This window comes from Hippocampus guttulatus, chromosome 5 (assembly GCF_054856545.1).
Source record: "Hippocampus guttulatus isolate MCC_2025c chromosome 5, RoL_Hgut_1.0, whole genome shotgun sequence".
Taxonomy (NCBI): domain Eukaryota; kingdom Metazoa; phylum Chordata; class Actinopteri; order Syngnathiformes; family Syngnathidae; genus Hippocampus; species Hippocampus guttulatus.
In genome coordinates this window covers 537991-560549 of record NC_141265.1, presented here as the reverse complement: position 1 = coordinate 560549, position 22559 = coordinate 537991, and the positions used below count along the sequence as shown (strand labels likewise).

The 22559-nt window shown below is 49.5% G+C and overlaps 5 protein-coding genes across 6 annotated transcripts in view; 4 read left to right on the top strand and 1 right to left on the bottom strand.

Moving 5' to 3' along the window:
• The first annotated feature begins 1200 nt into the window (after nucleotides 1-1200).
• Nucleotides 1201-7456, top strand: LOC147204487 (uncharacterized). Its single transcript, XM_086110815.1, has 7 exons — nucleotides 1201-1373; nucleotides 1964-2076; nucleotides 2157-2436; nucleotides 2921-3784; nucleotides 5002-5008; nucleotides 5230-5408; nucleotides 6445-7456. The coding sequence occupies exons 3-7, from the start codon at nucleotides 2316-2318 to the stop codon at nucleotides 7359-7361; spliced, it is 2088 nt and encodes a 695-aa protein (XP_085966941.1). The 5' UTR covers nucleotides 1201-1373; nucleotides 1964-2076; nucleotides 2157-2315; the 3' UTR covers nucleotides 7362-7456.
• Nucleotides 7457-7765: 309 nt separating this feature from the next.
• Nucleotides 7766-9587, top strand: LOC147204486 (uncharacterized). The gene is made up of 2 exons (XM_086111135.1): nucleotides 7766-8006; nucleotides 8501-9587. Exons 1-2 carry the CDS (start codon nucleotides 7829-7831, stop codon nucleotides 9541-9543), a joined length of 1221 nt encoding a protein of 406 aa, XP_085967261.1. The 5' UTR covers nucleotides 7766-7828; the 3' UTR covers nucleotides 9544-9587.
• Nucleotides 9588-9637: 50 nt separating this feature from the next.
• On the top strand, nucleotides 9638-12898 carry LOC147204485 (uncharacterized). Of its 2 annotated transcripts, none has more exons than XM_086111141.1 (3): nucleotides 9638-10436; nucleotides 10749-11027; nucleotides 11898-12898. In XM_086111141.1, exons 1-3 carry the CDS (start codon nucleotides 10259-10261, stop codon nucleotides 12584-12586), a joined length of 1146 nt encoding a protein of 381 aa, XP_085967267.1. In that variant the 5' UTR covers nucleotides 9638-10258; the 3' UTR covers nucleotides 12587-12898. The 2 variants fall into 2 exon arrangements, with proteins under 2 accessions (XP_085967267.1, XP_085967266.1); XM_086111140.1 differs by having other exon boundaries at nucleotides 9710-10436; nucleotides 11895-12898.
• Nucleotides 12899-13888: 990 nt separating this feature from the next.
• The window catches only part of znrf3 (zinc and ring finger 3), a 46688-nt gene continuing 38017 nt past the window's right edge, over nucleotides 13889-22559 (top strand). The window contains exon 1 of the mRNA XM_086110655.1: nucleotides 13889-14275. The gene's annotated coding sequence lies outside the window, so the exon portion shown is untranslated. The remainder of the gene's footprint in view (nucleotides 14276-22559) is intronic.
• On the bottom strand, nucleotides 16706-20255 carry xbp1 (X-box binding protein 1). Its single transcript, XM_086110656.1, is given in 6 exon segments — nucleotides 16706-17824; nucleotides 18729-18836; nucleotides 18839-18889; nucleotides 18979-19095; nucleotides 19212-19308; nucleotides 19896-20255. Coding segments are annotated over 6 exon segments (1161 nt in total). The 5' UTR covers nucleotides 20120-20255; the 3' UTR covers nucleotides 16706-17260.

Sequence of the window (22559 nt, the reverse complement as noted above, 5' to 3'; positions counted from 1 at the left end):
CGTTATTTTTACCACCCCGAGGCCCCTCGGCGCCGTTTTTCGTCAGTTAAAAAAAAAAAGGAACTCATTGTGGGTTAAAAAAAAAACCAACCCTCCCCAAATCCCCCCATTGAGTCGAATGGGCGCTACTGAACGTGTCATCCGTCCGTGATGCAAAACGCGAGGTGACGACGCGGTCCCGAGCTCTTCGACATTCTGGCGGGGTGAAAACAAGTTCAACGGAGTTGATATTTTCAAGCTGGGTGCCGACGCGGTCGGAGCACATCTGTTAAAAAAAAAAAAAACTACAACTGCACGGACAGGAAAGCCCCGCTTATCCGTGCATCGTCGTTTGTCTCCCGTTATTTTGCTAACGTGACCATTCCCTTTATTGGCGAATGCCAATTGTCAAATGAGAAGCGTAGTGGACAGACCTTTGTGGCACAGCGCTTTGGAATTTTCGCCAACGGCTTCCATTGGCTTCTGCTGGCGCTCGTTCTCCTCGTATGACGTCATGCTGCCAAACGGTCATGAACCGTTATTGGTGGCGCGCAAAACAATTACGTCGACTATAAAAAAAAGATCTACATAAAAGGTATATCCCCCCCACCCCCCTCAACCGATTGAGCCACCCGGTCTTCGCGTCCTTTTTGTCTATCTCGACGCCGCGCAAACGACGGCGCTTCTTCGACGGTGCTTTTAATGACACGTATAGCACGGCTGCCATCTTGCGGCGGTGTTAAAGACGACGACAAAATAGTTTTTGTGTGCGCTATTTTGACAAAGAAAAACATCTTTTTGGTCGGACTAAATATTGGATGAACAATAAAACAAACAAAATGCAATTGGATTATTTTCATCAAGTATTTAAAAGTTAACTACTGTATCTCTCCACCAACGGCCTCGCCATTTGCTTTACCGTACACATACAGTACATACACTGTTTGTCGAATCACTTTTTCGCAAATACAGCTATTATTAAAAAATGTAAATGTAACTAACTTTCGTTGAAAAAAAATAATGATTTGATACATGATAGTAATGCTTATTCTCATTTTTATTAGGACTGTAGAATTCTCGTTTCTTTTCTCCTCGTTTTTCTTTTTCGGCGCTCAATATTATCGCCGCCAGGTGGCGTACGTGCCGTGACAGACAACACGGATGCTGTTAAACCACCACCGAAGAAGAAAGGCGGAAGTCGGTGCGGTGTGGACAGTTCGAAAAAAACAAAAAGCGACGGCGTCGTCGTGTCATCGCTTCAACAGAAAACATGAAGAAAGATGTCACGGAAGGAACTTTTTTCGAGTAAGAGAAGAGAGCGAGCCACAGCGGGACGCGGTTCGCTCCACTCAAATTGTCTGAAGTGTGCTGCGTCGTCTTCAATTTAGGAAAAGGCGAGTATCTTCGGAGTGCTCGAGAGCGCTTTGAGTATGTCGGGTTACCCACAATGCACCGCCGGTGGCCAAATCGGAAGTCCGGGTCCGATTGCAAAAAAGTCTCATTTGCCATTGCTCAGCGGGTTTATTGCCATGACTACGATATGATATTACTGGATGTTCGCTTCGACGGGAATATTTTCAATTCGTTAGTTAGATTAGGCTTGTTTCGAGATGTCGGAAGGTGATTTAAAAAAAAAAAAAAACACCTCAGGATGACCAATGTTAATAACGGGACACAACAGTGTGTAAATTTTGCCAAGAATTCTAAATTTAAGGCAGCGACAACATCTTCATCTTGACCGCATGCATCCCTGAAAGCCCGCGTCCACCAGCGGGTTTGAGGATGACATCCACCCCCCATGCCCCCAGGGCCACAAAAAAGCGGCCTTTGGAGGAATTTGGACACTCGGTTTATCCCATAGTGAAATCACCAGAACTTATCATAAGAAGTCAATCCTAAAGAGTGGCTTGGTGCAAGGAAACGTCCTTGGTGCCCGATATGTGCAGGGTGGCGTGCCTTTACAATGTTGACCTTTTATTTCCAGGTAAACCTCATCCTCGGAATGAAAGCCATCCGGACCGGATACGCAGCACCTCCACCTCGAAGCCTGCCCTGCGTCGCAAGAGAGGGACAAAAAGAGTGAGAAGACAGTCGCAGGTAGTATTGCCTCCAAGATTTTTTTTTTATATTCTTTAATGTCCTCCCTGAAGTCTCGATGTACGTCTACATTCTTACAGATTGTCAACGTCCGCTAAAAACGAAGCTTGCGCTCTACTTGGGTGACGCGCTTTTTTTGGACTTCCGCTTTAAGCTGCCGCAGCCCTGTGAGAAGAGTCCGACTTTTTTGATTCAGGTCTCGGGCAGAGTCCTTTTTGTGTCGCTCGTGTCCTGCAGACATGCAGCAGCTGAGTGGCGCCCGAGAAGAATCCGCGCCTCCTCGGGTTAAAGAGGATCCGCTCGCCTTTCACATCAAGGAGGAACAAGAGGAGGCCGATGTCACCAAGTCCCGCAGTCTGAGTAAGTACTCGACACACGGAGCAAAAGGATTCGTGCGCCAACAAACAATAAGTTGAGGACAAATACAGTAGAAAGCACAGAAAGAGTCACGCTAAACATCAAGTCTCATGCCGAGTCAGAAGCCAAAGAATAAAAATGACGAGTTTTGAAAGATGGGCAGCGCGAGGGCGGCTTGCCAAACATTCGGTCCTCGGTACCTCGAATGGTGTCTGGTCCCACGCAGACCCGAGGCAGGTGCATGTATTGTATTGTAAAATCATTGTCCGGTTGGAGAGTGTCGGCTTGAGAGAAGAAAACTCAAATGAAGCGGAAATACTTCACGGCCAGGGAACAAAACTGATAACCGCTAGCTCGTGTCCTCGCGAGTGATCGGTCCAAGAGGTCCGAGTCGGCATAGTTGGCATGCGCCCATGTTAGATTCTGACGGCTGAAATCGCACTTGTCATTGACTTGTGTGAGACAAACTGCGCTTGTGTTCCCGCAGGCGTCCGGCGCGAGCGACTTTGCCGCTCCACCTCGGAGCCGGCGGCTCAACGGCCCTCCCGCATAAAAGAGGAAGAGGAGGAGGCGCGGTCACCCTGCGTGAAAGAGGAAGAGGAGGAGTTGCCGCTGCACGTCATCGTGATGAAGAGCGAAGATGACGAAGACGAACCGGGCGAGTGGTCGCAGCTTCACCGGCAAAGTCCAAGTGGAGGACCGCCGCCGGACAACCTCTTCGCTCCGTTGTCGGACAGTGACGACGTGGAATTCCCGTCGAGGAGCAACGCAGACCGCGACGGTGGCGACGACCAAGCGCCGAAAGGCTCCGGACGGGAGACGGCTCGCCGCGGGAAGAAAACGTCGCCGGCGACTAAGAAACACGTCATCTGCTCAGTTTGCGGTAAAAATGTGGCCAAGGAAAAAATCATTCGACACATGAGAACGCACACGGGAGAAAAACCCTACAGTTGCTCAATTTGCAGTAAAACCTTCTCGTCGAGGGATTACGTGAGCACACACATGAGAACGCACACCGGAGAAAAACCTTTTGGCTGCACGTTCTGCAATAAAACATTCTCGCACAAGTCCCACGTGATCACGCACGTGAGGATACACACGGGAGAGAAACCCTACCGCTGCTCTGTTTGCGGGAAAACGTTTGCGTCAAAGGATTACGTCAACTTGCACATGAGGACGCACACGGGAGAAAAACCCTTCGGTTGCTCCATGTGTGAGCGAACGTTCTCTCAAAAGACCCATCTGGCCACCCACATGAGAACGCACACGGGGGAAAAACCCTTTAGCTGCACCGTTTGCGGTAAAAGCTACGCTCATAAGAACAGCTTGACGACACACATGTGGGGACACTGCTGAGTGAAGCCACATGCTTAACCCAAAGCGGCCCGCGCATTCTTTTGAAGAAATTTGATTCCCGAGAGCTTGAAATGCTTTGCGTGGCGCGGAGTGGGACACGGCATGTTGTCCTCTTCATCGCACCGCGCAGCTGATTCCCCGTCCTGATGGTCGCCGCTCCATTTTCCTTCACCGGTAGTGATTTCCTCCAGTTTGTGGCGTGTTCGGGCTTCACCTAGAGAGCGATGAGCTGTTGCACGCGCGTCAAACTCTCTCTGTCCGCGTTACGTATGGACCCAGCGCCATGTTTGCGAAATGTGGATGTCACATGCAAAGGAGACAAAAGAAGTGTATGTAGTACATGATTCATATTTTCAATGCTTTCTTTTCTCCCGGGACAATTCTGCCTCCTCGGCAGCAGCTATTTGTCTTCCTCTACGGTTCTACTATCGAGTCATCAGCAATATCCCTGCAAAATGGCGGCGGCTCACTGTTGGATGTTTTTCCCATTGACATAAACCATCCTCTCATGTTTTGCATGAGTGTTTACCAATATATGTTACATACCACTGGGCAGACTGTGTCTGTAAAAGTCCGATTCTGAAATTTGAATGAGATGAGCGGTTTCCTGAATAAAGAGTTCAAGCGCAGTTCCATTGAAGGGACTTGGATTAGTCCTGTTGACGTTCTGTAGGCAGTCATTTATATGAATTCAAGGGGCGGGGGGCGGGGTATTTTCCCACTTTCTGTCAAGTGAAAATGACATCACAGGTTGCTCAGGTAATGACCAATCACGGCTCGGCAGTTTTCTGAAGTTGAGCCGTGATTGGTGTGTTACCCGAGCAACTGTGATGTCATTTTCAGTCGACAGCAAGTGGTAAAGTAGCCGCCTCGTGAGATGGACAAAAACAGCAGAATTTTGCAGTTTAACTCATATTTCACCTATGCTACATCACAATTCCTTGTGTAGACTTCTTGGGCTGCATAGAATATATTGTAAAGAAATGTTTTGGGTCGAATTCCCCTTTATGGAACGCTCAATTCTCGTAATATATTTCGCTACATAGCGACTGCGCAAAGGTTCTGATGCTGGCACCAGTATATAAATATATACAGTATATATATATATATATATATATTGGTAATGTACAACTCTGTCAGACATCGAAGGTGTGTTTTGTAGTGTTCTATGAAGCTAACGCTTCAAAGTTTTCGTGTATTTTGTCCCCGAAGGCGTGCCGTAGGTGCCCAAGAGAGCAGTTTGTGTTGTACGCATGCGCAGTGCTGCTTTTCGGCTTTTTCCCCCCCCGGCGGCATGAACAGATGTTTCGCTGATTTATCTCACTTGTTCTTTTGAGTCAAGTGCGGTGTAGTATTAGGAGAACATCGATTGGCCGTTGAAATGCAACTGGCGTGGCGAAACGTTGTCACGTCATCGGCCAAGCGACGGGAGTGATTTGATACAAGCGGCCAAATCGCGGCGCTTCGGTGTCATTTACCAAGCGATTTGATTCATAACTCCTTCAAAATGTGGAAAGAGTTGGACGATGAAGAACTTTGTGTCCCGAGAGAGGAGAGCGAAGGAAAACAACGACATCCGGAAGCTGTTTCCAAGACTCGAATTGTGCTACACGTCGAAGGTAAACGTGTCTACTTGCCTTCTGCTTCGTCGTTTCTCGAGTTTGGCATTTCTTATTCGACGGGTAGAAATATGAACGTTTCACTACTGTGGCGGACATACGAGAATGTACTGCGCAAACGCGCACGCAGTACAATTAGCTGCGAGCTGTTGCCGCGCGCACAGAACTTAAAATGACCTCGTCCCGCGTGATTGTATCTGTTCTGCTGCGATTCTATCACGCGGAAAATGCTTGCAAGTCAACGGCAATTGAAGGTATTTGCTCCACGTGCGAGGTGAACTGCTGACGGGCTCTCGTGGCAGTTGATCCGAATAGGCTGCTGCGCGTGATAGCACGATCGCGTCTTTTTCTCTCTTGCCACTTGGTGAAGCAACGCGTCATAGCTGTTATGTTCATCCCTTTCGTTTGGAATTGGTGTAGCAGTAGCTGTCGTGTTCACGCCGTACTGAGTTCCGTGCACCCGCCCTATGCGGTTTCTTGTCTTTCACTCGCGGAATTGATCGTCATAACTTTGTGGTTTCTTACAGTGAAAATATTGCCACAACTCTGGATTTAACCTCCGTCTGGGAAAAAGAGATGTCTTGCAAAATAATGTCCTGTAAGGGATTCCACGATACCCCTCTGTTACGAGCTTTTAAATGATATCCTCCGAGCAAACGACACTGTTGTGTCTTGTTATGTTGCGTCGAACCACAGCGTTCGAGACGGCGGACCACAATATTCTGCTGGCTGGTTTGCAGCACCCTTGAGTGGTTTGGGTCCTATTTGTCTGACTGAACATTTTGTGATAGCCTAGCTTGCTCTGATTCCCGCTCTGGTCCTCTGTGCTACGGTGTTCCACAGGGTTCTCTCTTGGGGCCTCTGCCGTTTTCACTGTATTTGCTGCCCTTTGGTTCCATTCCAAGAAAACGCCGTGTTCGCCTTCCACTGCTATGCGGATGACATTCTATTTCTATTCTATAGCTACTTTCTAGTTGTTCACAATATTTGGATTTTTTATTTTTTTTTTTAAACTTGAATTGCTTGTGTGCCGCAGATACCCAGCAGCGGATTGCTTGTCCGGTCAAAAAGGAAGTTGAAGATCCACAGCCCCCTCATGTTAAGGATGGCGAGGCACAGCCCGCCAATGTCAAAGAGGAAGAGGATGAGTTCCCACTGACCGTGGTGGTGGTGAAGGGTGAAGACAACGAAGACGAACCACCCGAGTCGTCGCGGCTTGGTCGCCGCAGCCCGAGCGCAGACCGCCGCAGAGGACCCCCGCTGTCGCGTTGCGACATCGAAGAGTCCATCGATCCAGACGACGACCAGCTCTCAGACGGGGGGGCGGGCAAAGGACGATTCGGCTGCTCCGTCTGCGGCAAGAGCTACGCGTACAAGTGCAGCTTGACGCGCCACGCGCAGACGCACACGGGAGAAAAACCCTTCGCTTGCTCCATCTGCAGCGCCAAATTCGTCCGCAAGGTGGCGCTGATCGCGCACGCCGCCACGCACACCGGGAAGAAGTTGTTCGCGTGCGCCGTGTGCGGTAGGAGCTACTCTTACCAGAGCAGTCTGAACGCGCACATGCAGTCGCACAACACCGAGAAGCCCTTCAGTTGCTCGGTGTGCGGCGAAGGCTTCATTCAGAAAGTCGCTCTGATTGCGCACATGACGACGCACACTGGAGAGAAGTCGTTCTCGTGCTCCGCGTGCGGGAAAACCTTTTCGTATAAGAGCAACTTGAATATACACATGCGCACGCACAAAGAGGAAAAGTCCTTCAGTTGTTCAGTTTGTGACAAGAGATTCTACCTCAAGTCCATTATGGTGTTGCACATGAGAACGCACAGCGGGGAAAAACCTTTTAGCTGCTCCGTTTGTGGTCAGAGGTTCACGCGGAAGGTGAACATGATGAAACACAAGAGATCACACGCGGGACGAAACGACACTCCAGATGTTTTAAATTCAAACTGAAGGTTGTATTTCAAATCGACTGTGGTGCCATGTAAAGGTATAAAACTATGGCTGCGTATTTTCGATGTTTATTATTAAAGTTCTCACACATGTTATGCTTGGCGGTTTTGTGTTCCGTCACACATGTGGTGGCGATGATTTTTTTCTGTTGCTTTTTCAGATCTTACCGTTTCATTTTCTTTGATTCTTAACTGTCCGGGGGGGGGGTCCTCTACATGTACCATCAAAATTCACATTTTACGTTTGTATTGTTCATATTCGCAAATACACGCGACAGCTCTCCCTCAGGTTCTTGAACTAGTGGTGATAAGTAATGCCACTAGAGGGCGCGCGTTGCACGCCACGCACACGCGGCAGCGTAAAACCACCACCAAAGAAGAAGAAAAAAAACGGCGGAAGTGTGGGTCGCCCCGAGACGGAACCAAAATAAGCCAAGCTGATTCGAATGGGGAAAAAAAAGCATCAAAATGTTGAAAGATTTGGTAAGGGAGAGACTCGTTGCGGCCGCTGACGACATTTTCACGTTGTTTGAAAAAACAATCGCGGCGTACGAGGAGGAACTTTGCCGAAAAAGAGAAGAGAACGAGCGACAACGACGAGAACTGGAGGCTGTTCGCAAGACAGGCGTTGTGCTCCCCGGCGATGGTATGTTGTCGAAAATTGAACCAACCATTCAGCTTTAACCAATACGTTCAAAGTTAGCGGTGATTGCGGAATGTCCTGGAATCGACTCGAAAGCGCGCGTCTACAAGCAAAAGCAAGCAAGCGGTGGCGCGATAGCATGAACTTTAATTTTCCATTGACATGCCCTGAAATTCCCCACAAACTCGAACGAAAAATTGGTCATCCCAAAAATGACACTTTGCAGCGTTTTGCTTCATAAATGCTGAAATAGTTTGTAAAAAAACAAGCTGGTTTGTGCGTCACGACGCTCATTCTGGTGTGCTCGCCTTGCAGAAGTAGTGGTCACTCGCACCAAAACACCCACAGGGAACCAAATGAAACGACATGACAGCCGGGTTACACCTGAACAAACTGTCACATGAAGCCAAAACGTCTCCATGGGTTGTGAATCACAATGGTGTTAGGTGCAAAAATAAAAAATCACGATTCGTGATTGTGTTGTTTGCGACTTGCAGATGTCCAGCAGCCGATTGCTGATCAAGAAGAACTTCAAGGCGTCAGCTCCCGTTTGGAACCGGAAGGTCCAAGGTCCCCCCAGGTTAAAGAAGAGGAAGAGGAGGCTCCACAACCCCTCCGTGTGAAGGAGGAGGAGGAGGCACTAACTGTCATTGTCATGAAGAAGGAAAATGACAAAGACGAACCACCCGAGAAGTCTCAATTTCATCATCGCGGTCCAAGTGAAGCTCCACCACCAGACAAAGCTTTAGCACCGCCGCCGCCACTCGGCGACAATAGAGAAGAAGCTTCAAGGAGCAAAGCGCGCCGCCAAGACGACGGCAAACCTAAAGAACGCTTTGCCTGCTCGCTATGCGGAAACATCTATTCTTACAGGTGCCAGTTGACCATTCACATGAGAACGCACAGTGGAGAGAAACCCTTTGGTTGCTCGGTGTGCCATAAACGATTCACCCAAAAGGTCAACATGGTGACGCACACGAGGACGCACACCGGAGAGAAACCTTTCACGTGCTCCGTTTGCGGGAAAAATTACTCCTACAGGAGTAACTTGAACGATCACATGAGCACGCACAAGGACAAAACCTTTAGTTGCTCCGTTTGCGGGAAGAGGTTCACCCAGAAAGCAAACATGGTGACGCACATGAGAACGCACACGGGTGAAAGACCCTTCAGCTGCTCATTTTGCGGCAAAACCTTTTCACAAAAGCCCACCATGGTGACCCACATGAGGGTGCACACCGGGGAAAAACCTTTCAGTTGCTCCGTTTGCGGGAAGCGCTTCTCCCACAAGAGCAATTTGAACGTGCACATGCAGTCGCACACGGGAGAAAAACCTTTCAGCTGCTCCATTTGCGGCGAAGGATTTGTCCTCAAGGTGGCTTTGATCGCGCACACGGCGGCCCACACCGGAGAGAAATTGTTCACGTGCTCACTTTGCGGGAAAAGCTTTGCGTACAAGAGTAACTTGAACGCGCACGTACGGAGACACAAGGAAGAAAGTAGGAGCAGTGGTTGCTCACTTGATGAGGAATTGACCTGATCACAGGTCATTCATGTTGTTAAAAAATAAAAAAAATTGTTGCATGTGATGGTATAAACGTAGTATAAAACGCGTGCAGTCTTTTTTTTTTTTTGGATACTGCACATTTTTTGGTCCAAGAATGGGCAATTTAATTGCTGGAGGCGGCCACAATTTTTATCCGTGCTAACGGGGGCCAAATAAGACCACGGGACTCCTAAATCTGAGATTGGAACCTCTTCTCCAGCAACCTATCATAAAGACATTAGCGGCGAGGCTGGGGACTGTGCTCTCCTTGCTGGGTCAGATGTTCTCCGGTCAGCCACAACCGCCTACAACATTCCGAGCCTTTTGGAACTCGTCCACTCCCGGGTCTCTGCCACCGAGAAGCTTTATGACCACTTTGACAACATAGCTCCAAAGATTAAAAAACAAACAAAAAACAGCCAATTGGACTCCTTCAACTTGGCGGCAACTCTCATTGCTGGTGGTTTGGCCTTTGGTGTCTTGTAATGTTATTATTTTACCATTTTAAATGGATCGGAGAGCCACGCGTCCAGCGTGCCCATCCGCATCGTCGTCAATACCGCTTCAAGATGGCGGCCGCGTGTGACGTGATCTCCACTCGACGATTGTAGAACCACCACAGAAGAAGAAGAAGGCGTTGAAATAGACGCGTGAGGACGACGACGAGGTTGATCGAGCGCATCGAAGCGGGGAATCAAAAATCGTCCAAATGTTGAAAGATTTGGTGAGGGAGCGACTGCTTGCGGCCGCCGACGACATCTTCGGCCTGTTCCAAAGCACGATCGCGTCGTACGAGGAGCAACTTCTTCGAGCGAGAGAGGCGAGCGAGCGGCAACGACGACAACTGGAAGCTTTTTCCAACACGCAACCGGTGTTGCACGTCCCAGGTGTGTTCACGTGCTCACAATTTAGTTACTTTGAAGCCTTCTTGGAAAGTCACGAGGACAATTAACGCTGCGAAATCATTTCAATAAATTACTCTTTTGTTCAATAATCCTCATCTTGATTCGAGACAAACACACAATCACATCTGCGGGCAATTTGGAGTCTAAAGTGAACCAAAAAAAAAAAAAAAGAACGAAACAAAATGCAAACGAGGCAAAATTTGAACGCCGAAGCCCCGCCGCGCCGCCTTTGGAGGCCACGTGATGACGTCTGCGCCGCATGTTTACGCAACCGTTGTCGCACGTGTCCCGCAGACGCGCAGGGGCCGATGGGTCACCAAGCACAACAACTTCCCCCACAGCTGCAGGGGGCCCCCGCCGGTTTGGAGCACACGCAGCCCCTCCAAGTGAAAGAGGAGGAGGGGGCGACGGCTGTCCCCACGAAAGGTGAAGAAGCGCCGCGTGAGTCGCAACACGTGATGACGGAGCCCAAAAGACGCCGCGGCGCCGCCCCGCAAGGAGACCGCCTCTTCGCGCCGCTGTCCGACAGCGACGACGTTGAAGAACTTTCGAGGAGCGGGACGGACAGCGAAGGTGAGACGAGACGTCGCGTTGACAGAAAAAACAAAACAAAACGACAACACGTTGTCCTCAACGCAAAATCATCCGATTGAGTCGCACGCAGCGACGTGGCGCGCGTTATTGTCGTGCAAAAGTTGCCTTCATACCACTTGAAATATTACGAATACATTTTTCACTGATATGTTGCAAGATATACATGACGTCATATATTTTCATCGATGTGATTTTGTATTTGGATTTTCTAACATCTTTCGATACATGCAGAGAACATATATATGTTTATATTGAGAAATATATTTAAAAGGTGTTGCAACGGAGACCAAAAAGGGCACTCTATTTTTCACGTCTTTATATTTTACGACATATTGCAATATATAATCATATATACAGTATATATATTTTTTGATCACGTAATCTGACCGTAGGACAGACTTCATCCAACCCCCACATGAGTAAACATAAATGCTTTGAAATGTATTTTTTCCCTTTATCGTTCTACGTCGAAGAACGTAGAACGATGCTCAAATCCATAAAATAATCGAATCGAACGTTAGTTTTCCCCGTAATCGCCACGAAATGGCCTGAGCTCGCTTCCGTTGGCACGCTGTGATTTGAAAAATGACTAAATCGGCGCAAAACGACTTTTTCACCAGAATGCTCGGCGTCCACGGCGCATGCGCAGAGCAGTCATCCCGAAGCAAGCGAGCGATCACGGCGCCCGCGCTTTGATGAACGCGTCGGTTAGTCGAGGCGCGGTACAGCTTCATCTCGATTTATTTATTTGGGCGCGAGAAGAAGGAAGTGACATGAAAACTGATTTTCTTTTCAGCCTATAATTCATATTCCACAAAGCCAATATTAATTGCTCATATCCCACAGAAGAACTGGAGGGAAGCTCCAGTTTGGCGCACGTCCGGCTTGGCCGCATTAAGCGGGAAGAGGAGGAGGAGGAGTCCATCATCAGCAACATGCTGCTGAGCGGCGCCCCGGCGAAGAGCGAAGACGACGACAAATCGCCCGACCGGTCGCCGCTTGAGCATCAGAGTCCGACGCCGCGCGACCGGTCGCGCGCGAGCACCCGCGCCGGGGAGAAACCCTTGAGCTGCTCGCTTTGCGGACACAGAGCCTCGCGACAGATTCACCTGGTGGCGCACATGAGGAAACACGGGGGGGGTCAGAGGTTTCGTTCCGAGGCGGCGCACCGGGTCACGCGCGCCGCCGGCAAACCTCTCGTCCGCCCGCTTTGCGGCGAAATCTTCTCCTGCGAGCAAAACGTGGGCGATCACACGCGCGCGCACGGAGAAGACTCCTTTCGTTGCCCCGTCTGCCAGAAGCGCTTCGCTCACAAGGTGACCCTGGAACGGCACACGAAAGCGCACGCCTCGGAGCCGACCTTCACCTGCTCCTTTTGCGGCAAAACCTTCTGTCGGGAGGCCTCCCTGGCCGCGCACGCGCAGATACACGCGGGGGGGAAAGCCTTCGCCTGCGCGCTGTGCGGCAGGAGGTTCTGCGTCGAGGCAAACATGGCGGCGCACGTGAAAACGCACCGCGGCGGGAAACCGCTCTCGTGAAGCGATTCGCCGACGTGCTCGTTCCCGTCGCCGCATTCGGAGACCTCGGCGCCGCCGACTTTCTTTGATACAAACCTGCCGTCAAAGTCTTCAAAGTGTCCCACGTCGTAGCCGGGAAAGAAATACAAAACGAGCTTCCAAAGAAACTAACGGTCGTCACGGGACCGTCGTTTGCCGTTTTGTGTCACGTCGTGAAAAGAATGCGCGAGTCTTTAATTCGGTTGTATAATTGGAACATTTCATTTCAGGAGCAACCCAAACAACACCTTTGCGTCGCACTTGATTTTACAATAAAGGCAACCTGGATTCTGACTGCTGCGGTTTTTTTCTCCTTTCCGTAGCGCTTCAAAATGGCGCCCGTGTGACCTTGCCGCCGAAGAATACGAGGGCGGAAGCTCGCACGACTGCGACTGCGCGCCGATTCACAGGCGACGTTCTCCGAAGGCCGCGAGTGGACGCGTTCGGTCCCTCCGAATCGGCCAAAGTCGATGCATATGAAGCCGTTGAAGGAGCCAGCCCGCGAAAAGGTTTTTCTAGAATTTGGAAACCACGTGCCACAGCCATTGCTGCATACAAAGTGCTATACATGGAGCAACTAACATCTACACAACAAATCAGCCACTAAGATGGTAGAAGGCACCAAACGCTCAAACTAAGATCAAGTCCATCCAAATCTTCAGCGACCCATTTTCACGTTGTTGACAATGTAGCTAGCTACACGGTACTCGGTCGGGTTTTGTTGTTATACCCTGCAGGTGTGGCGCCAGAGCACTAATTGTGAGTTCACGTCCGACGGACAGAAAGAGCAATCGAATTACTCCGGAACATCAGCGCACCTTCAATAGAGGCGCGGGCGGCGGCAAGGCCTTCTCTGCTGGCCGAAACATTCACGCAATAACATCAATTTCATTCATGTGATTTTATTTTCCTAAATATGTAAACAAAATTATTCTCTGTATTCTTTACGTCATACTATTTCCACTTAGTCGAGTGGCTTTCAATGTTATTTTAAATCACATTGAAAAGCCGCTCAATAAATAACTTATTTATTCTGGTAGAGTTTTTAACCAATCATGTTTCAGCTAGCCTGTGTTGCCAGGTAAACTAAACTTGCTCGGGCCTTCAAATTAAACGGAGCAGGCCCAGTCAGGTTGCAATAGCCAATCAGATCACGAGTCTGCGCACCGGGGCCAGCTCGAATGCCTTACGTCGAGACCGGACGTGCGCGTTCGGTGATTGGATTTAGCGCCCGCTAGAGGGCGGTGTCGCTGCATTTTAACCCAAAATGGCCGAAGAAGAAGAGGTTGATCTGGTTGCAGAACTACTTTCCACACAATTCTCAAGACGGACCTTCCACGAAAAGCTGGATATTGTGCGAAGAGGTCGCCTAATTCCTGCCCCAGCAAGGAAAAGGCTTTGTCCGTCATTTTTCAGACGAGCAATTATGAACGGTACCCGTGGCTCACAAGCATCTGAGAAACGCTGCCAATTGTACTGCTGGGAATGCCGATTGCTCGCAACGGACCGATTTGGTGTTTGGAGCCACACTGGATTTACCCATTGAAGTTGTTTTACCAAGGCAGCAAGGAAACATCAGAGCACGGCTGGGCACTTACATGCTACGGTGCGTTTCAAAACGTTTGGGGACACTCGCGTCGATGTGCGGCTCAGTGAACAGGCACTACATTGGTGAGTCAATGAATTTTATTTTACATTTCTTCTCGTCATTTCATTTCGTTAGTATTAAATGAATGGTAACGAAATAAAATGACAAAGCTACAAAAATGTATCAACTAAATCTGCTCACCTGCAATTTATAATGGCGCATTGTAGTCACCTTCGTGCACGAAAGTTCGTTCAATCCCAGCTGCTCAACATTTTCAGTTATTTGCTGTTGCGTCGCCGATTTTCAAAATGCAAGTGATCTGTTTACTTTATTTTCAAAGAATAGTTTGTTTTGTTATTGTTATTGTTTGGTTGGTGTCTTATATGAACCTGCGACATTGCGCAATTTATTGGACGGACTTGTTGAAGATCACACAGCGTCATTTGGGTGGCATTTTATTGAGTATTTTTTTAAATCATCTTTTTATTTTTGACAATATCCTGCTCTTAATTGTGAATGCATACTTGATGGTTTTAAATGCTCCTGAACTTGACTTTAGTCGGATGCGCTGAGGTGAAGCCTGAAGTGGTGTGAGGTCGTCGCGCTCTTCGGAAACTCTCTTCTTTGCGGCCCTTTGGAGAACAACTCCAATATTGACTTGCTTTCTCAGCCAACGGGCTGAGGCGGCGCCAAACCAAGCGCAACCGTTTGCGCAGAGGTCAAACTCGTCCGTTCCGCCGCTCGAGCGCAACCGGCCAGCCGCTTTCTGTTGGCGTGCGCGCTCGCTTATCGTGTCGGCGTGACAAAAGTCAACTCGCTCGGGTTGGCCGCGACTTGTCACGCCGGCCCCACGCAAAACGCCCGGCGCGTCGCCGATCCCCAAAGAGCCGGGCCGCCGACCGGCACTTCTCTTTGAAACGTTGCTCACGGCGGGGGCCGAAGCGTTCCTTCGATTCCGATCCACGTTGCAAAGTAGCCGGAAGCCGTCGGCGACTCCTTTGCATGCATTCGCGGCATTTAAAATCAATGTCGAATTTGAGGAAGTGTGGGGTCGCCGCGCTTGCCAGCCGTTTAGCCCTCATGAATTGTGAGCGCCAAAATAAGTCTGCGGGTAGGTGAGTTTTTCAGTGAAGACTTATTTGTACAGAAAAAAAATGGGGAATGATTAAGCGCAAATCGGCGTGTGCTGAGAAAATAGCTCGCCGGTCTCCAATGAGACTCGTACTTTTTCCTTTGTTTGAGATGGACGCCCTTGTGGAATTTGATGCGGATAATCCGAAAAAAACGGGGGGGGGGCATTCTCAATTGTGTGTATGAATGCGTGTGTGTGTGTAGGGCAACAAGGAACGCTCGAAAGGGCTTCCGTTTACTCAATCACAAACCGAGAAGTGACAAATCGGCCTTTGGTCTCGCAAGGGGTGACTTCTGAAGAGCTGCAGATGTTTCGGTTTCGCTCGCGCGACCTAAAAAGGAACTTTGAGAGAGCTTCTCGAAAGCAGAAGTTCTGCGGCTTCCTTTGTTTGGCAGAACAAACGGCAAAGCACCAACTTGGTCACTTGAGGGGACTGCTAAAAGTCCTTCGGGATCACATCTTGCTTGCTTGCGCCGAGCTTGAACAGGCATCGGAGTAGCACTTTTGAGCTGAGGTCCTTGCATTCTCTGAGACCACCACTAGGTGACACTAAATTCTACGCACGATCTCCGGAACAAAACCCCTAAAGGAAAACGCAGCATTTTACGTCATAAAGCGATTGCGAAAAGCCCCTTCGTTTTCATCAACGCTTATCGCAGATGAGCTTTCGGGCTTCATTTCAAACGGATCCATTTCGGTATGGACGCTTCAACAGTCGTTTAGCTTACTTTATTGCACAATGATGAATTCGGTTTTTTTTTTTTTTTTTTTTTTAAATCTCGCATATGTTCAAAGAAAAGAAAAAAACGGAACTCAACATTTCCCAAAAAATAAAAACGAACAAAGCTGCCCAAAGAAAGAATTAGAACCCGCAGAAACAAGCTATCATCGCCTAACCAGCAGCTTGTAAAAGCTTTTTGTTCCAGCTTGCGGCACGTCATCTCCATCCCTGGGGGGGGGGGGGGGGGGGGCTGCAAACATGTGCACGGCCCACCCCCAGAGGAGAAAAGGAGGGAACCTCCCGCAAAAGGTTGAAGTTGCCGCGGCGATACTGGAGCCGCTCCATTTTCTTTTGGCTTTCAACTGGAGCGCGTGACGTGGCGCAACGCACAAGTGACCGACGCAAGACTGCCGACGTGCTCGAGATCAGATTTGGGATTCAAAGTGGCCTTCTGCAGCCCACCTTTTAAGTACAGCCGACGTCTTTCATTTGCTTGAGAAAACGTCGGTCGAGGTGAGCGCCGGATGAGAGTCTTTCCTTCCGGGCGGCGCAGGACGACGACCGCGTGATGCCGCAATACGCCGCTGGGCCCGAGTGACTAAGAGTTGACATTTGGGAATGTCAACATTTCCATCCACAAAAAATGAAACGAGAGCGACATTGCAATGCAGAGGATGTTTTTTTTTTTTTAATGCAGTAAGACGACAAGGAAAGCGCTCAACATTTGCATACAGGCGGACATACAGCGACCCAAAATCAGATGACACAAATAAATACTATTTCATATTTAAATGCTACCCCCCCTCCCCCTTTTTTCTTTCCATCTTTCCCCAGTCCACTTTTCAATACTTGAAGCAAACTCCATCTCTGCCACGAGCCGTTTGCGGCATGGCGAGCGCTACAGACCTGCTGTAAAGTGAAAGGGAGCTCCATCGTGCGCTCGGCCACAAATAGCAACAGCTGAGGCTACGCGTCGGCGCCGCTATCGGCGCCGGCGTCGAGCGCGCTTCCTAAACGGTCGCTTTTCAGGAGACTCCCCCCCCCTCAAAAGAACGGCATCTTTGTTTCCCAATCTGCGCTGCATCGTCAAAGGGCGCCGGCCATTTTCAGCACTTTTGATTGGACGACGAACGCACAGAAAAGCGGAAATTCGCTCGATTGTAACAACGGAGCTTCGGGCTCGACTCAATTTTCGGGGCGAGTGGCGAGAAGTGTTCAAACGCTAATGAGCTGGGGGAAGAGTTCGTTGGCAAACATGTCGTCCCAGGGGCTGTCGGAGCACAGCGGGGACGACATGTCGCTGAAGGGGGACGGGGAGCCCTCGTATCCGGAGTCGCTGTGGCCGTCCGCCGGGCAGGCTCCCTTGTCGGCGCCGCCGAGGGCGGGCGAGCTGGAGGCGGAGGAGGCGGCGGCGGCGGCGGGCACGCAGAGGAAGTCGTCCATCTGTCTGGGGATGAGCACCTCCTCCGGGGGCTCGTCTTTGACGCAGACGTCCTCCACCTCCACCTCGGCGACAGGAAGGAAAGCCAGCGGGCCGCCGTCGTCGTCGTCGCTTTCCTCGGCGTCTTCCGCGGCCACCTCTGCCGGCTTGGTGTAGATGTGATCCAAGTGGATCAGTCCATTAAGGGTCTCCAGCTTAATTGATGGGGGCCCCAGAGGCGCAGGTGCGGCGGCAGGTACTGGTTCCCCGCCGCCGACCAGGAGCACCGGCGGCTCCTCGCAGGACTTGAGGAAAAGCTCCGGGTCAAGGATGTCCAGAATGCCCAGCAGCAGATCAGACTAAAAAAAAAAAAAGGGGGGGGGGGATTAGCGTGGTAAACTCTCGCCTCGTTGCCGAGCCTAACCTTAGCAAAACCAAAGTCAACCACATCTACTCGCCGCTGTGGTCAAACGCGGCTTCCGTTTCCAATTGACAGAACGGCCGACATTCGATTTGCAAATGACTTTCATGGTGGATGGCCAGCGGACTCGCATTTCTTTGCGGAAATCTGGAGAGCGGGGGAACCTTGCTACAGTTGTACCTCGACTTACAAGATCAATTCAGTCCGTGTCTGAGCTCGTGCAGCCTTTAAAAAAAAAAAAATCCGAAGAAGAACCGATGATCACTACGTATGGCCAGCAGATGGCAGCATTGATGAGCTCACCGTGCGTCGTCGCGGCGCGTCGGGGCAGATCCTCGGCGACGCTTGCCAATCGAGCCAAGTGTTCGTCGCCCTTAACTCGACCGCGAAAGAGAAAAGGCGGGCGGACGTTTTCATGTCCGAGTAGAAGAGACGACGTAACGTACGTGCGATCCCGCTACTCCGAAATGCGTGCAAATAGTTGGTCAATTTCTTTGACCCGTGATTCAATATCAAAAGCAGCTTTTCATTCCTGTGGGTATTTTAAAGACGCCAAAGGCTCTTAAGGTGTTTGAGGTGTCACTAAAGCAAAAAAAAAAAAAAAAAAAAAAAAGATTCATTAAAAAAAGGACAAAGGTTGAAAAAATTTTGTGTGATGAAAGAGGAGAGTCGAACATTTCTCCTTTGGAGCTTGTGTTGAAAAAAAATATGCGGCGGGCTTGCAAAGGTCGGTCAGAATGCTCGCCACGCTTTTATTATTTTTTTTTTTAAGGGAAACTACTGTTAAGTGTTTGGTCGGGTTGGAAATTTTGACTGTGATGGGAGGTGCTCGGCGCACTTACCTCATTGTCTGCAGCATCAGGACCATCTGTATCCATTGGGAAGTTTTCAGGTTTTGGGACTGCTGGGTCTGCACCTGCTGCGGAGGCACACGTAGCCTGAGTGCTGCGGACTCAGAAGACCCGAGTCCCAAACCTGCTTCTTTCCCATTCGACACCATCACCTGAACCGGGGAGGGGGGGGGGGGGGGGGGTAGGGTTCAATTTGCTGTTTGCAGTGCCAAGCCGCCCGCCCCAAAAAGAGTAGTCGCACCTTCTCCTTTGTGTCAAGGCTGTACAGCCGAAGTCTTAGCTTGAGCTCGTCGTTTTCAGTCAGCAGCCCATTGTTTTTTTCTCGCAGGAGCCGGTTCTCAATGTGAAGCTTTTTGTTCTGGACACACGCGCGCGGCAATACAAGTTTATCCTGCTTGCTCGGGAGACCGGGAACACACCAAAGTCAAGCGGGTAATTAAAGACGGCATTCCGGCTAACGCAATCGGAAAATACCTCCAGTTCCAACTCCAGGACCTGCTGCTCCAGTTCGCCCATTTTGGCTTTTTTTCTGTCCCTGGCGGTCTGGGCTGCCACTCGGTTTTTCAGTTTCCTGTGAGGTGGGGGCAGGAGCAGGAGGAGGAGGAGGGCGAATAAACGAGGCGAAGTGAGGGCATTCTTTCCGCGATGCTGCGTAAGCATCTCAACCGGCCATGTTCCTGCCACGCAGGCACGTCCTCGTCCTGCCGGGCGGGTCCAACTCCGGCCCGATAAGCAGGTTTTAAAGTCCAATTGATACAAGCAGTCGTTTGCCTTCAAGGCAGCTGCGCTATCTCGGCAAATAACCAATTCCTTTTCGCTTCTTTACGGCGTCGTTAGCAGCGTACGAACGCAAGTGAAGCAAACGGCCAAATCGCGATTAAAAACAAAACAAGATAAAACAATTACCGACAGTTTATCCACGAAACCACGCAGGAGCTCGAAAGCCAATAACTACAACTGGCTTTCAAGGAAAGTTTGGGGGGGGGGGGAGGGGAGATTGCCGCACGAGGGAAGAAATGTAAATGCGTGATTAAAATGCAAGAAACAAGATGGACAAGTTTATTACCCTGATGTTAAACGCCACCGCCATTTTGTGTGATTTAGTCGATAGTGTCCAAACCAAAAAGATAAACTACTGGACGTATATTCAAGGCCAACCTTCTGAGCGCCTTTTCCTCGGGGCTCAAGTGTGTGAGCCGCTGCCTTTTGCGCACCGGCTGCCCCGCCGAGCTGCTCGACTCGGAGTCCGACGACGCTTGGCTGGGGGAGGGCGGCAGGACCACCGAGATGGGGCGGCCGAAGCTCGCCGTCGAGCCGCTTTGCTTCCCGGAGATCAGGAGCAGTTTCTGGGCGCCCCCGCTCGTTGCCGTTACCATCGCCATGTTCGCACGATATCCTCGGTCTTTGATCACCCCCCCCCCCCCTCAAGAAAATAAAAATAAATACTAAACTAAAAATACACAAGGGCCGGCGTCCTTTGTAGTCGCAATCGCGGAGTTACTTCTTCTGACAGGCGGGCGACGCGGCGTCGGCAATTTTTCTACCATCGTGGTGATCCCTGATAGGCTGGAAAGGACGATGACGTCACGGGCGTTGCGGCCTGTGATTGGACAAGGCGCTGACCCTCAAACGCATTACAAGTTTCATCCGCTTGTCACTCTTCCCAAAAGCTTTATTTCCTCATCGACCACCCACCAAAAAGTCAATATATCCTGTTTATTTAATCTTCGGTGTTTCGTTATGCAGGAACAGTTATTGAATGTACTGTAGGGGACTCGCCGAAAAGAACGTGAGGCGAGCTTTCGGTAGGAGGGGGAGGGGGGGGGGCTCGAAAGTGTTGCATCATACTTGGGGTTTTCCTGGTCGAGTCACCAAACACGCTGTGTGCATCCAAAAATGAATTGCTAAAATAGTCAGCACCAAATACAACTGTCGCCGAGAAATGTTGAAAACAATAGTCATAAAATCAATTCTGCACTGTTTGTGGTAAAACTTATATATATTGATGTGTGTGTGTGCGTGAGCGCGCTCGCAGATCACGATGCTTCATGGGTCGTCACCGTATCATAATTGTATTGTATCATGAGACCATTTATATGGTCAATTAATCTGCATTCCTAAAACACTGTGTGTGTGTGTGGGGGGGGGGGTAACCCCAATCCTTTACATTGGCAGATCATGAAATTTCTACATCATGATACGTAGTATCACACAATCTATATATTGTGATACTATTGATATCATTGGCCAAATATCAGGATGATGCATGCTTTCAAAGAGTTACTCGCGTCTTTGAAAGCGGAACCAAAATTGCAAATGCCTTGAATGTATCTTCAATCAAGAGAACACATTTTCTCATCGAAAGGTTTTTGTTGCGACACGTTCACGACTGTTTTGCTCCGTGTGATTAGCTTAGCAGGAAATCAAGCCCATATCAAGTAAGTCAACGTTACACAATCAATGTTCGTGTTCAGGAAAGCCTGTTGAAATGCCTGACCTCCTTTTGTAGGTTCCGTCTTCTTTTACGACCTTTTTTTGGGGGGGGGGGGGTCACCCCCTTTGGTTTTTGTTATTTGGGGAGATGAGCTAAAAACCCAATGGCAAGTAGGCCATAATATTTTTGTCACAGCATTCCACTTTTTGTAAGAATCTGCGTCGAGGCGTCCCAGACGAAAGCGCGTGGTATCGGGTGGCGGCCATTGGAAAACACACACTGAAAAACATGCTCGACGGTATGTGCTCCCTCAAACGGGAATCTTGAGTTTTACCAAACATTTGCCGGGCTTTGGCTACAATCCGCTTCTACGACGCAGAACATTCAACGGGGAAGTGAGCACTTTGGCTGAAGTCTTAGTTCCTTTGCTAATGTGGCTCAAATGCAGCAGATTGAACCGCGTGTGAAACTGCTCTTGCAGTACCCAACATCTCAAAGCCGAGGAGGAACCGTTTTGGTGAGTCTTCTCACAAGCGATCAATTGCTCAATGTACCAAAATAACAAATTCATCAAAAAGGAACCGATAAACAAATACATCATAGAAAAAGATTTGAGGGCGGCCCGGTGGTCCAGTGGTTAGCGCGTCGACCTCACAGTGCAGAGGTGTTGGGGTTCAATTCCAGCTGCGGCCTCCCTGTGTAGAGTTTGCGTGTTCTCCCCGGGCCTACGTGGGTTTTCTCCGGGTGCTCCGTTTTCCTCGCACATTCCAAAAGCATGCACGGCAGGCCGATTGAACACTCCAAATCGTGCCGAGGCGTGAGCGCGGAGGGTTGTTGGTCTCTGCGATTGGCTGCCAAGCGGTCCAGGGTGTCCCCCCACCTATTGCCCTAAGATCGTTGGCATAGGCTCCAGCACCCCCCGCGACCCTTGTGAGGATAAGCGGATCGTAAAATGGATGGATGAAAAAGATTTGAATTAAAAACAGCTCAACATTAATCTTAAAATGGTGAGATTATAATGCAATAAATACATCGTCATTAAATAGAATTAAAAAATACTATAAAAGTTAAACCTACAAAAAAAAAATCAAACAAAACCCCACAAAAATTGTTAAGAAAAGCAACATTGTAAACATGGCTTAAAATCGAGGAATACTGTCCACAAATACAAATAAAATCGCAAAGATAATGCACATTGCCATGTTCCATATGGAAACTGGCCTTTCGGCTGTCATTGGGGGCATTTACATTTTGTTCTTGAAAAAAAAAGAAATGAGTACAACTTGCAATGAATGATACTAAAACATGATAAATACAAATTGTGCAATTTATACCGTGACCAAAAAAAACCCCCAAAAGAAAACAACGACCACAACATATACAGTGTA